General features: G+C 49.8%; 2 protein-coding genes across 3 annotated transcripts in view; both read left to right on the top strand.

Moving 5' to 3' along the window:
- Positions 1 to 3,116, top strand: part of LOC140327939 (uridine-cytidine kinase-like 1) — a gene marked incomplete at its 5' end in the record, with an annotated part of 6,623 nt that extends 3,507 nt beyond the window's left edge. Inside the window, 2 exon segments of one of the 2 annotated variants that reach the window (XM_072407187.1) lie at positions 747 to 763; positions 1,416 to 3,116. In XM_072407187.1, the coding sequence (XP_072263288.1) occupies positions 747 to 763; positions 1,416 to 1,521 (123 nt within the window). 2 annotated transcript variants of the gene reach the window in all.
- On the top strand, positions 2,609 to 8,993 carry PPM1G (protein phosphatase, Mg2+/Mn2+ dependent 1G). The gene is made up of 11 exons (XM_072408567.1): positions 2,609 to 2,684; positions 4,447 to 4,704; positions 4,827 to 4,912; positions 5,036 to 5,168; positions 5,246 to 5,532; positions 6,215 to 6,334; positions 7,139 to 7,373; positions 7,559 to 7,688; positions 7,763 to 7,865; positions 7,948 to 8,069; positions 8,987 to 8,993. Exons 1-11 carry the CDS (start codon positions 2,609 to 2,611, stop codon positions 8,991 to 8,993), a joined length of 1,557 nt encoding a protein of 518 aa, XP_072264668.1.
- Positions 8,994 to 12,753: the final 3,760 nt, after the last annotated feature.

Here is a 12,753-nt window from a genome sequence, read left to right on the forward strand (position 1 = left end):
GGGGTAATGGGCCCTGGGTAGGGATTGGGTAGGTAAGGGGTGAGTAGCCGAGCATTTAGGGAGCCATCTGTGTGAGTGAAACTTGTAGTAATTACATTTATTGGAAATGTCCAGGTATGAAACAAGGAAGGGGGTGGGGGGTATTTGTGTATATCGCCTGCAGCTGATTTGTTATCACTTTGCTGCGATATATTGGTGGAGGGCGCCCTATATGAAGATTGTGGGTAAAGGAAAGGATCCCCAATCATAGGGAGGAAATCCCCAGAGATGTCTGTCAGGGCTGTCCTTTGAGGATATTTTAGAATTGATTACAAGGTGGAGCTGAATGCTTGTGATTCCTAAATATGACCGTGGTGCTTCCCAGAAATGTATAGATTGGTAAAGAGCACCTGTCCTACAGGAAATATGAAGGTAGCTGTCATCCTGATCATAGATGATATGTGTTTGCTGTGCGACTTCCCAGAACGGCTCCATAGAGAATGAATGGGGGAGTCAGTGGTACCAGGGACTGATGACGGGCTTATCGTGGGCCAGTAGGTGACCCGGTTCTGGTGACTCCAGATATTGATCCCTAGATGGTGGTATTATGCTCCGGACTCTCCAGTATATATAATGTGCATGCCCCCCCAGCATGTCCCCCTATATGACCAATCACCTGTCTCACAGTGTCTCTCCTCTTCTCTTCCTAACCTCTGTGACCCTTCGTGCTGTGAACTTTAACCCCTGGGTTGGCCTTGCTCGGTCAGCGGGAGATCACAGTGAGGTAGGATGATGGGAATGGCGGGATGGGGGTTGTTATATTTCTGTATTTGCTGGAGGTATGAGTACATATGTGTGTCTATTATCACTAATTTATAATATATTCCCCCTCAAACAGCCTGCACTGACCCCACCCCGGCTTGCAGCATTTCCTGCACCCCCCCAACTGTCCGCCCCTGGCTTCCACCCTCCTCACTTCTGCTCTATTCCTCCTATAGGAAGTCATTGTCACCCCCCCATTACAGGGAATGTATAATCCTGTTCTATAGATCAGATTTAGGTTTATAATATGTTTAGTGATGTGTACAGCTCTATTCCCTCAGTGTATATGCAGGCTCTGCTTCCTGCTCTGTACTCGTATTCACTCCCAGATCTTTCCCAGCACCGCTCTGCTCATATATTGGTTGCAGCTCAGATTTTATTCAGAGCAGAGAGAGATTCTTCACAGGGAAAGTCTACACATATATGAATATGAAAGGCGCATAGGCTGAGAATACCCCATGTTGTATTAGTGGATCAGTCATTGTCTTGTGGTGCCCCCATTCTCTGTGTGCCCCCTGTCCTCTGTGTAATCTCTTCTGAATTCATAACGATCACTTTCTTCTCCCCTCCGGTTCCTCCTCCGATCTGTATTCCCCTCTCTTCATACTCGGCAGAGGATGCAGCGCTGGGACATGTGAGGGTGACTGCATGTCCTGCACGTGTGTGTGCGCGTGTCACTGCAGAGAGTGTGTGTGTTCACACAGACCCCCCACCAACTAACATTGCGTGTTCTCTAATATAGTGTGTGCATTCTAATATACAGAGCACAGTGTGCATCATATGTGTCTAAAGAGGTCACTACAAAATACAGTCACCCATAGCAGGACTTAGAAGGTGCTGGTCATGTCCGGTAGCTCTGCGGAGAGACTTCAGTACTGGGAGTGTCAGCATGTGAATCCCCTTTGCCCGATAACCTCACATTGAAGTGTGTGCTCTGTATTGGCCACTTAGCTGCTTTGCGTTGTGGGATTGGTTGGAGTCATCACCAGTGATTGGGCTCATTGACAATTTTGCATTGATTGATAAACACAGAAAGTTTGGGGCCTTTGGGTTATACTGCCACCTTCAGGAGGGTAAGACATAGGCAGTACAGCCAGGCTTAGGATAATTTCTCCTATGGGCATTGGAGTTAGTGCTGGGGAGATTTATTAGACCATCATCATATGCCTGAGCTCTGCCCCCTCCAATAATCATGGAGGAAGAATCTCTCCGCCTCTGGTTACAAGTCATGTGCCCCTCTGATCTTCAGTCCATTCCTTCTGCCCTCCTAGTGACAGACAACTTCTGACCCCCCCACATTGGCCATCCTGACCCCGAACACCGCAGTCCTCATCTTCTGTAAAGCTACCTAACCCTCTGCTGAGGCTTCTCTAGCATTCAGTTATACCCCTGTAGGGGGCGCTGTGCTTCATATTACTGGCCAATCAACTTCAATATTAGTGCAGGGATTGATATTGGGGAGGCCCACCTGTCTTTTGGTTTTCAGCTCCCTGGGGAACATGCTGCTCCTCAATGCCCACTTTAGGTCCCTCAGTTTGTTGGTTTTTGGACAACTGAAAGGTGCGAGACTTCTTGTGTCTCTTAATGGATTGGAATCTCCTTGGATTGGGTAGATCCTCCTAATGGATTGGAATCTCCTTGGATTGGGTAGATCCTTTCTCATCTATTTGCTGGTTTTTGGATGTCTGAAAGGTGTGAGGCTCCTTGTGTCTCAATGGATTGGAAACACAAGCGGTTCCTGTAAGACGGGGCGTGGGAGGTTTTATAGTTTTTCATGGTATACCGCCACCTTCAGGCAGAAGTGACCATGGCAGACGTGTACCAGGAGGATGGATGTCTTTGTCAGCTCCTTGGTCTAGCAAAGCCTGGCCTCTCACCACAAAGTCTGACCTAGAAGCGGTACATTCACACCCCACTGGAGGCATCATTGCGGGGCAGCAATCCTCAGGCACTGGGTTTTGTGTTAGGGCCCACTTATAGTTACCATGCAGCTACACAGGTCCTCCCCTCTGCGTTTCATGTTCATGGATTGCCTGCTAGAGGAGAATATCCTGCACTGGATTTGATATCCTTTTGTACAATGCTCCTGTAGGTGGCAGTATAACCAGACATTGATAGATTTCTGTCCCCCTCATTGGATTATTCTGGGCCCTGTGACGAGCACAGATTCTGCTTCTGATCCTATTCTTTGTGTGGTTTGGTTTTATGTCCTTCTGGAATATTCTGCCGCCTAATGAGCCCCATTGTTTTCCCCGGTCAGTCATCTCTTCTGTCCGGTGTCTCCCCCTTGTGTTTGTTCTCAGTTATTGATAGTCGAGCCCTATGGCAGTTAGGACAGGGAACAGCAGGTGGCGCTGTGCTGGCTTCTTTCGCTCTGCTTTACAGACAGGAGAAGACACGTGCTGCTGCCAGAGAGGAGAGGAGACACACGCTGCTGCAGCCAGAGACACACGCAGGATCGGGTATCGGGTGAGTATATTATTTTAGTTATTTTATAACACATTTGTCGTATAGGATGCACTAACTTTCCCCCCCCAGTTTTGGGGAAGAAAAAGTGCGTCTTATACTGCAAAAAATACGGTATATTATTATTATTATATTATGAATAGTTGTGATTGTTTTTAGCAGTAGGCAATTTGTGACGGGGTATGATGTGTGCCTGAACCAAACCCAAACTACACTATGAAATCCATGGCAATATTGGGTTTGTCAGGCTGAAGGGGCGTGGAGTCTTACTACAAGCGTGAATAGTTCAAACCTTTACAAATGCCTGAGTATCCTTAGGAAGGGACGGCCACCAGCACACATGGCGTGCCAGTAGTGCCAATGTCTTTTCTTGCCCGGGTGTCCAGTAACCTAGGATTCATGAAACGGTTGGAGGACCTGCAGACGTGGGCTTTATTCTTTCACCTGAGGAGAAAAAACTAGTGAAACTCGGTCTAACTTTTTGTCCCTCAACACATTTGAATTGATTAAAGATCTGAAATAATTTATTAGGAATCTCAGCCTGAAAGCGATGTGTGACAAAACATCTCAAATAAACCAATTCAATATTCTAGACTATAAAAATCTCACAATACTGTACAAGTTAGTATCAGAAAATGAAGCACACAATTCCTCCTTCCACCCAATATCCTCTTCTCCATAACTTTCCTGATCTGGTGACCCAAGACATCACAAATCCACAGGCAGCCCTTCCTTAAGAATCGATAATTTATCACTCCAGCAACGGAAAGCCTTAAATAATCTAAGGAACAACAAACAATCATTATCAATCCTTGGACACGGGGGGACTCGTGGTTTTAGACAAGAACCAATATGAACAATGATTTGCCATAAAATCCTGAGCAAGCAGAAACGGTATAAAACCATTCCATGTACTACTAGCAAACAATTTCAAGCTGAGTATTACTCAATTATCAATCAAGCCTTCCATCTGGGAATATTTTTATTCTGTACCCCCCGGCTCTGTTCCTTCCTGTGACCCCCCCTATCATGGTGATGGGGTGTGACCTGGATATATCACGGCCCCCCAAAATCCCACCCTGTGCACTCATACTATATTATTCCCCTCCCCCCACTGTCACTGTTGTGAATATATTTTGTACCCCCATTCTATAAACACCCCTCCCCCGGCATGCTCAGGGTATGACTGTAATACCCCCGCACCAGATATTCACCCTGTCTCTGCCTTTATTACCCCAGCCTGGCACCCCGGCACAAGTCATCCCCAGTGGTTTGCCCCACCTACAAGGAGAACACCGCACCCCTGTGTCTGTTTTGGGGTGGGGGTTGTGACTTGGCTTCGCCTGATTGGTCTTTTCTTTTTGCAGGACGCCCATAACTGCATCCCGGAGCTGGACACAGAGACGGCCATGTTTGCGGTTTATGATGGACATGGAGGTCAGTAATAAACCCCCAAAGGGGTCAGAAATGAGCCCTTCCTCCATGGGCATCCCATTCCCCCCTCCCCCGATGATGACTCCGCTATTCTCCGGTTATAATCTGTGTTCTGCCCATTGCAGGGGAAGAGGTGGCCCTGTACTGTGCCAAGTACCTACCTGACATCATCAAGGACCAGAAGGCCTACAAGGAGGGCAAGTTACAGAAGGTAGGTGTCCATCCTGGGGGGAGGTGCAGTGCGGTGTTGTGGGGGTTGGGTGGGGTGAGCATGGTGGTGGGTGTGGCCTGGCTCTGGTGGCCCCGCCTTCCTATATTTGCCCTCCTTTTCCAGGCTCTTGAAGACGCCTTCCTCGCAATCGATGAGAAGCTGACGCAGGAAAATGTGATCAAGGAATTGGCCCAGATGGCCGGACGCCCAATCCATGATGCCGATGATAAGAATAAGGTGGCGGATGAGGATGACGGTGAGTTTGTGACGCTGGGTGGGTATGATGGGGGTGGGGCAATACCCGGGGTTCCTAATACCAATCTCTTCTTTCAGTGGACAATGAGGAGGCGGTTCTGTTACACGAGGAAGCCACCATGACCATTGAGGAGCTGCTTACCCGCTATGGGCAGAATTGCGGCAAGGGGCCCCGAAATAAGAGTGCCAGTAAGAAGGACCCCGAAGAGCCCCCCAAGGAGGGCGGTGTGAACGGAGAGCTGGAGGAGCAGTGTAAAAATGGTAAAAAGGAGGACTCTTCCCCCGGCATCTCCTCATCCTCGGATGGAGCCATAGGGGGCAGCAGTGCAGCCTCTGGGAGCTCTTCTAAGGCGGCAGAGGAGGCGGTTGAGGACATTTTACACTGCCTGGGCCCAGCACGGTGGGGACATCTTTATGCTGGCAGAGTTCCTTTCTGTGGGTGGGGGTGTTGTACCCCTATGTAATGGTTATGTGAGAGTTCAGTGGGTCACAGTTCCATTAGCAAGGGCGGTGGGCCCCGTAAAGCGGGGACACATGTAGAGCAGAAGTTGTCATATGTGTACAGAATGTACCCCAACCTTGGCCGTCTTTACACCCAGCAGCAGGCGTGGAGGATCCCCTCCAGTCACATTGGGTCCTTCTGGCTGGAAAGCTTCCCTTCTTTTTCCTGACCCACAGGGGGAGCTCTGTGCTGGGGACTGGAGGTGGCACTGCTGTAGGTCACATGACTGTGTTCACATGGGGCCCATACCACACTGAACTCACCCAGACCAAAGTCTGAACATATGTGGTCCCTATCTTTGTCTTCAAAGGGCCCAGTGTTTGCCCTGGGCCCCAAGCACACTCTATTCCTGAGGGCCCTAGCTGGTCTCCCCCCGGGTATATTGTAATGTGATCTTTTTATTACTTTTTGGGTCCCGGCTGCACCGTGCTGTATATTTCAGTTGTCTGTGGCCAGCTGCATTGATTGGTTCTCCTGTGTCTCGATGAGATTTAGTACCGCCCCTGAGGAACATCTGAGAGATATAACAATGTCTTGTCTTCTAGGAGGGCAGTGAGGAAGATTACAGCAGTGAGGAGGCGGAGAATGAAGAGGAGGAGGACAGTGAAGATGAGGAGGATGAAGATGATGAAGAGATGCTCCCAGGAATGGATGGGAAGGAAGAGGTGAGTCATGTTATATTTGCCGCCACATCTGGGGGTCCATGCAGTGCAGGAATAATCGGAGTTTGGGGTTGTTCCCTATTTCTGCAGTTTGTAGAGATGGAAGTTTTGTTGGTAGCTGCTGTCATGGTCGGTGTGTTAATCTTCTGTGGTTTGTGGCCCCCGCAGGGCGGAAGGTGAGGGGTCCGGGCAGGGCGGACATACCATAGTGAACACAATGCTCCTTTAATGTCGGCCTGAAATTAGTCCAACTCGACCAATATAGACCGGCAGGGAGCGCTACATCTTCTGGTCACATGACTCTTTGGTACAACCACCATGGTGGGAATACTGAACTCATTTCCCCGTATTCGGCAGCCGGTGATCCGAGGTATCTGATGTTTGTGGGGCAGTTATTGGGGGCTGCGCCCCATCTCTGTGTCTGCTGTGCCCCCGGTTACCCCTCAAAGCTTCACTTGCAGCTGGTGGTGTGTGCACTGCTCCTGATTGGAGGTCTGCAGTCATGTGGGGGAGGTGTTGGGTGTCCTGTATGAACGCTGATATACCCTCTGTGTGGGTGGGGTTGTGGTAGTCTCTTAGGCATTACCAATGAGGGGGGGGGCTGTAGTGGTCCTGGGGTGTGGTGATCTTCTCCTGTTACCCTCCTGGTTGGTTTCTGGTGTCATCACCCTGGGTATGTGCCAATGTCATAGTGAGGTGGCATTGCCCCCCCGGCGCATCTGTGGCCCCAGCGGTGTCTTCCATCATTATCTTGATGTTATTATTGGTGAATTTCCTCCCTCCCTGATGACAGGTTCTCTTTTTCAGCCCGGCTCGGACAGTGGAACTACAGCCGTGGTGGCTCTGATCAGAGGGAAGCAGCTGATTGTGGCCAATGCCGGGGACTCTCGCTGCGTGGTGTCCGAGGGCGGTAAAGCCGTAGATATGTCATATGATCACAAACCAGAGGACGAGCTGGAATTGGCCCGAATTAAGAATGCCGGAGGCAAAGTCACCATGGACGGCCGCGTGAACGGAGGACTCAACCTGTCCCGGGCTATTGGTGAGAACAGATGGGGCCCCATGGGGGGGGGGGGAGGTATTTGTTGGTAGTACCACGGCTTGCTATAGAGCTCTGGGGGGGGGGTGAATCTGGAGTGCTAGGAGTCTTGGTTCTCCTTGTGGCCCCTGGTGTGTGGAAGGGGTCCCTGCAGGAATCTGATTGGATAATTTAATGTCCCTGTCCAGGTGATCACTTCTACAAGAGGAACAAGAACCTCCCCCCAGAGGAGCAGATGATATCCGCTCTGCCCGACATCAAAGTTCTGACTCTGAACGAGGAACACGACTTCATGGTCATTGCCTGTGATGGCATTTGGTAAGATCTGCCCCGCTCCTCCCCCCTCCATTGCCCCCTCCCAGCAGCAATGTCTGATGAGCCGTCTCTTGCAGGAACGTGATGAGCAGCCAGGAAGTGGTGGACTTTATCCATGACAGGATGAAGCGGCAGGAGCAGACGGGGGACCCCGTGTGTCTGTCTACGATAGTGGAGGAGGTGAGTGAGCATGCTGGTGGGTGTGGCCTGGCTCTGCTGGCTCCGCCTTCCACTATTTATATTGGATGATTTGTCTCGGTAGCTCTTGGATCAATGTTTGGCCCCTGACACCTCCGGAGACGGAACCGGCTGTGACAACATGACCTGCATCATCGCCCAGTGTCAGGGAATGATGGGCATCCTGGGAGCTGGCTCTCAGATAAGGTAGGTGGACCTGGAGGTAGGTTCCCCATCATTGTGTACCCACACATCAAACACCCCCGTTGTACAGGATGAGGGTGCAGTGATTGCCCTCCTACCTGTGGCCAGTCAATTTGTATTATTCGTCATTCATTGCACTGGGGGCTCCTCAATAAGTTCCCCAGCTACTTTTCTGTCATTGCTGTGGCTCCCCCGTACTGGTGTGGGGCCCGGTGCCTGCCATACATTACCCTGGGAAGAGTAAATAGTTTCTGAGCAGCCATGGAAGATGCAGGAATGGGGCCCTAAGAGTTTGCTGACCAATGATAATTTGAGAATGGTTTGGATGGCAGCCAATCAGATTGGGTATGTTGGCATAGTAAGGGCCACGCTGACCTGGGGCCTGGGTGTACTTTGTGTGGGGTGTTGCTGAGTTTTGCACTCTGGGGGTCCCTGCTGTGCTGAGCGTTGTTTCATTGAAGCTGCATTGTAGTCACATGACCTACAGGACAACACAGCCTGGATGGTCACCTGTCCTCCCCACTGCCAAGTACACCCCGCCCCATGCCTGTGATTGGCCAGTGCAAGGCACACATGCTTTCAGTACAACTGATTGGCTGCTGGTGTAACTCCTCCTGCCATTCAGACAGCTGGATTGATGCTGTTGTTAGCTATACCCCCTCCCGTTCAGGGATGTGTTAGGCAATGCGCACCTCTGGGCGCTTCTAGTTCCAGCTCTAGGGTCAGGGCATTTCCTGTTCACGTGACCTCAGGCAGGGGCGGGTACAGCTGTGTTATTGTCTGATACAATTACATTATTAAAAAAAACAAGTCCATAAATCCCCATCCATGGGATAATCTGGCCCTCAGATCATCCCAGGACACAAACAAACAATAAAGTTTCGGTACAAACACTCGGTTTATGCTGTCCCATATTTCAGCTGCTGAGTGATCTGGTGATAGATGCCGGACTGATCCCATAATACAACAGTTTGGAGCTTGCGGACCACTTAATGCACTGCCCTGAGCCTTCCATTCATACGGGTGACGTTGTCTGTGGCTCTGGGGTCCCTTTCCTGACCCCGCTGGAAGGTGCACCGGCCAGAGCTGCGGCCCACCTGTTGGACGGCCCCCCTCCCCTGATATGTCTATGGTCTCCCCCTCTATCACAATTTAGAGATGACACTTTTACTTGTACGGATCCGTGATGTATGGCGCTGCAATGACAGAATCGTCCGTCCTGCACCTGGCTGGTCCCGGAGCCTCCTGGGGTTCATGACCTGCAGTATCCCAGGTCACATGTTTACAGAATGGGAGGGGCTCTACATTATAACAAAACGGGTTATCTACCCTTCCTATAGAATAAAAATTGTGATTGGCTATTTCAAGACCAGGGTCCCCAAATATAGTTTGCATATTAGGGACCCCCGGGGGCCACTTCTGTGGCATTAAGCATTAGGGTACTGCCAATTGTCTGTGTGCTGTACTGCCTCAAATATAAATTTGCCCGCTCACCAAACTTTAAGGCTGCGTTCAGACTGGCGGTGAGGTGGCGCTGCGGTTACCCCTTCCTTGTGCCATGGAACCCGGCCTAGGGGGAGACACTCGCTACCGCTCACTGCCACCTGGAGCCAAATCTGCAGACGCTGCGAGGGACTGAGCGGCTGGCGGGGTGCCTGGTACACAGATGAGGGGGTGCTGAGTAGTTCCTGGCTTTGAGTTATGAAATAACACATTTATTCAGTATATTCCCCCCGAGACTCGTGCACCTGGTACAGCGTAGTTGCAGCCTTCCTTTTAAAGGATAACTATTTCTATACGGCACAAATTGTACATTTTATTGTTTAATTTGTAAGGTGGGAAGTCCCCGGGTTGTTCCTATGTAACTCTGATATTCATTTTACTGTTATAAACTCATGCAGCACATAAAACGTTTAGCACAATATTCTCACCAAATAAAAGCTCCAGCTATAGCGAGATGTTACTGAGAAATTGGGGTTCATAGAGAGTAATTGGCTCCCATATTTTCGGTTGGTAACATGCCTCTGTTCCAGAGAAGGTAAGTGTCCATCTGTACCAGGCACCCCGCCAGCCGCTCAGTCCCCTGCACATTTGGCTCCTGTGAGCGGTAACCGCAGCGCCACCTCACTGCCAGTATGAATGCAGTCTCAATGTTTGGTGAGCGAGCAAATCTATATTTCAGGCACCACAGACAATTGGCAATACCCTAATGCTCAATGCCACAGAAGTGGCCCCTGGGGTGCCTAATATGTAAACTCCATTTGGGGACCCTGGTCTTGAATTAGCCAATCACCCCAATTTGTACTTTATATAGAAGAGTAGAAAACCCCCTTTTTTTTTTTTAAAAAAAGACAAAGCCCCTCCCCTTCTGTCATTAGTGCCGTGGCGGTAATGACTGATTGTAAGCGCGGAGCCGCCTAGGATACACACGTCATGAATCCCAGGAGGCTACGAGAACAGACATTTATTGAAAGAAAAAAGATGGCGATCTCACACAAGCACAGTAATATCGGCACTTTCATTTTTTGACAAATACAGCGCCATACGCCACGGATCTGTGCAAGTAAATGTTTTTTTTTTTCATTTTTACTTTACGTCCACGTTAATGAGAACAGATCCCTGATTCTTATTAGGATTTTAGGTTTGAGTTTCCGTATCCAGCAACGTGTTATATTCAGGGGGCTGAAATTAAGTTTACTATCAGCTCTCGGGGTCCCCTGTGTACCCTGAAAATTTCACGTTTCTACAACAATCGGTGTGGGAGATATGAAGGTTTATACACGGGGATAATGGCAGCAGCATGGACACAGACACAGCTCTCATGCTGCTGCTGTTTGAGGGGCGGGGTTATCACCCAAGAAAAGGTGGGCGGGGCACAGCGGATCCCTGGAGTCTATAGGACACGCCCACTATACAGGAGCTCACTGACGCAGAATCCCATTGAAGGAGATGCGCGCGCATACAGGGTAAAAACTCGTCATTGTACACGCCTAATCAGCTGGTAGTACGCATTCCTAAAGTAGCATTATTTTATATTTCAACATTCCCCAGCTTCTCGTCCTCATCATCTCGGATAAACTCCTCCCATGGGGGTGGTGCCTGCTCAATGCTCTTTACCCTTCTGGATGGGTGGGATTCAAAGGAGGAGCTTACGTGTGTTTGTTACCACGCCTCTACCATGCGGGGCGGGGTCAGGGTGGTCCTATTGCCTGTACTGGCTTCTCTTCAAATTTGTTAAAATAAGCGTGGTGATGACGTAATGGGGCGTGTCTGTGTGGTACTACACTTCCCATCATACCAAGCGCTGACGGAAGTAGAGCTGTACAGACCGGAAGTGTTTGACAGAAGACAGAATGCCGAGGAGGAAACAGTCCCACCCCCAGCCTGTGAAATGTGAGGCACCTGGGACCTCGTACCTCCCCCTTTATCACCCACCTCTACCTGTATACCTCCATACTGACCCCTCCTCTACCTGTATACCTGCAAATTTACCCCTCCCCTACCTGTATACTTTCATACTGACCCCTCCTCTACCTGTATACCTGCAAATTTACCCCTCCCCTACCTGTATACCTTCAAATTTACCCCTCCCCTACCTGTATACCTTCATACTGACCCCTCCTCTACCTGCATACCTCCAAATTGACCCCTCCCCTACCTGTATACCTCCAAATTGACCCTTCCCCTACCTGTATGCCTCCAAATTGACCCCTCCCCTACCTGTATGCCTCCAAATTGACCCCTCCCCTACCTGTATACCTCCAAATTGACCCTTCCCCTACCTGTATGCCTCCAAATTGACCCCTCCCCTACCTGTATACCTCCAAATTGACCCCTCCCCTACCTGTATACCTCCATACTGACCCCTACTCTACCTGTATACTTCCATACTGACCCCTCCTTTACCTGTATACCTCAATACTTACCCCTCCCCCAACTTAATATTTTCAAACTGACCCCTCCGCCACCCTAATACTTTCATACCTACCCCTCCTCTACCTGTATACCTCCAAATTGACCCATCCACTGCTTGTATACCTCTATACTGACCCCTCCCCTACCTTAATACCTCCATACCTACCCCTCCTTTACCTGTATACCTCCATACCTACCCCTCCTTTACCTGTAAACCTTCAAACTGCCTCTCCCCCAACTTAATACCTCCAAATTGTCCTGTCCTCCACCTTTATATCTCCAAACTGACCCCTCTCCTATCTGTATACCTCCATACTGACCCTTCTTCTACCTGTATACCTCAATACTTACCCCTCCCCCACATTAATACTTTCAAACTGACCCCTCCGCCACCCTAATACTTTCATACCTATCGCTCCTCCACATGTATACCTCCATACTGACCCTTCCTCTACCTGTATACCTTCTTACTGACGCCTCCTCCATCTTAATACCTCCAAACTGACCCCTCCTCTACCTCTTTACCTTTATTCTTACCCCTCCCCCACCTTTTTACCTCCATACCTACCTCTCCTCCACCTATATACCTCCAAATTGACCCCTTCCTCACCTTAATACCTCCAAACTGACCCCTCCCTTAACCTTTTTACCTCCAAACTGACCCTTCCACCTCTATACTAACCCCTCCCCCACTTGTATACTTCCATACTGACTCCTCCCCCACCTGTATACCCTTCTACTGACCCCTTCTCCACCTTTATGCCCCGTTACC

The sequence above is a fragment of the Pyxicephalus adspersus genome, chromosome 4 (assembly GCF_032062135.1).
Source record: "Pyxicephalus adspersus chromosome 4, UCB_Pads_2.0, whole genome shotgun sequence".
NCBI lineage: Eukaryota > Metazoa > Chordata > Amphibia > Anura > Pyxicephalidae > Pyxicephalus > Pyxicephalus adspersus.

What these genes read in the sequence shown, in the direction of transcription:
- PPM1G (XM_072408567.1), top strand. Translation starts at nt 2,609, where the DNA reads ATGGCAGACGTGTACCAGGAGGATGGATGTCTTTGTCAGCTCCTTGGT. An exon ending in GGTGGCGGATGAGGATGACG is followed by an intron (nt 5,169 to 5,245) that starts GTGAGTTTGTGA and finishes CTCTTCTTTCAG; the next exon opens with TGGACAATGAGGAGGCGGTT. An exon ending in CAACCTGTCCCGGGCTATTG is followed by an intron (nt 7,374 to 7,558) that starts GTGAGAACAGAT and finishes GTCCCTGTCCAG; the next exon opens with GTGATCACTTCTACAAGAGG.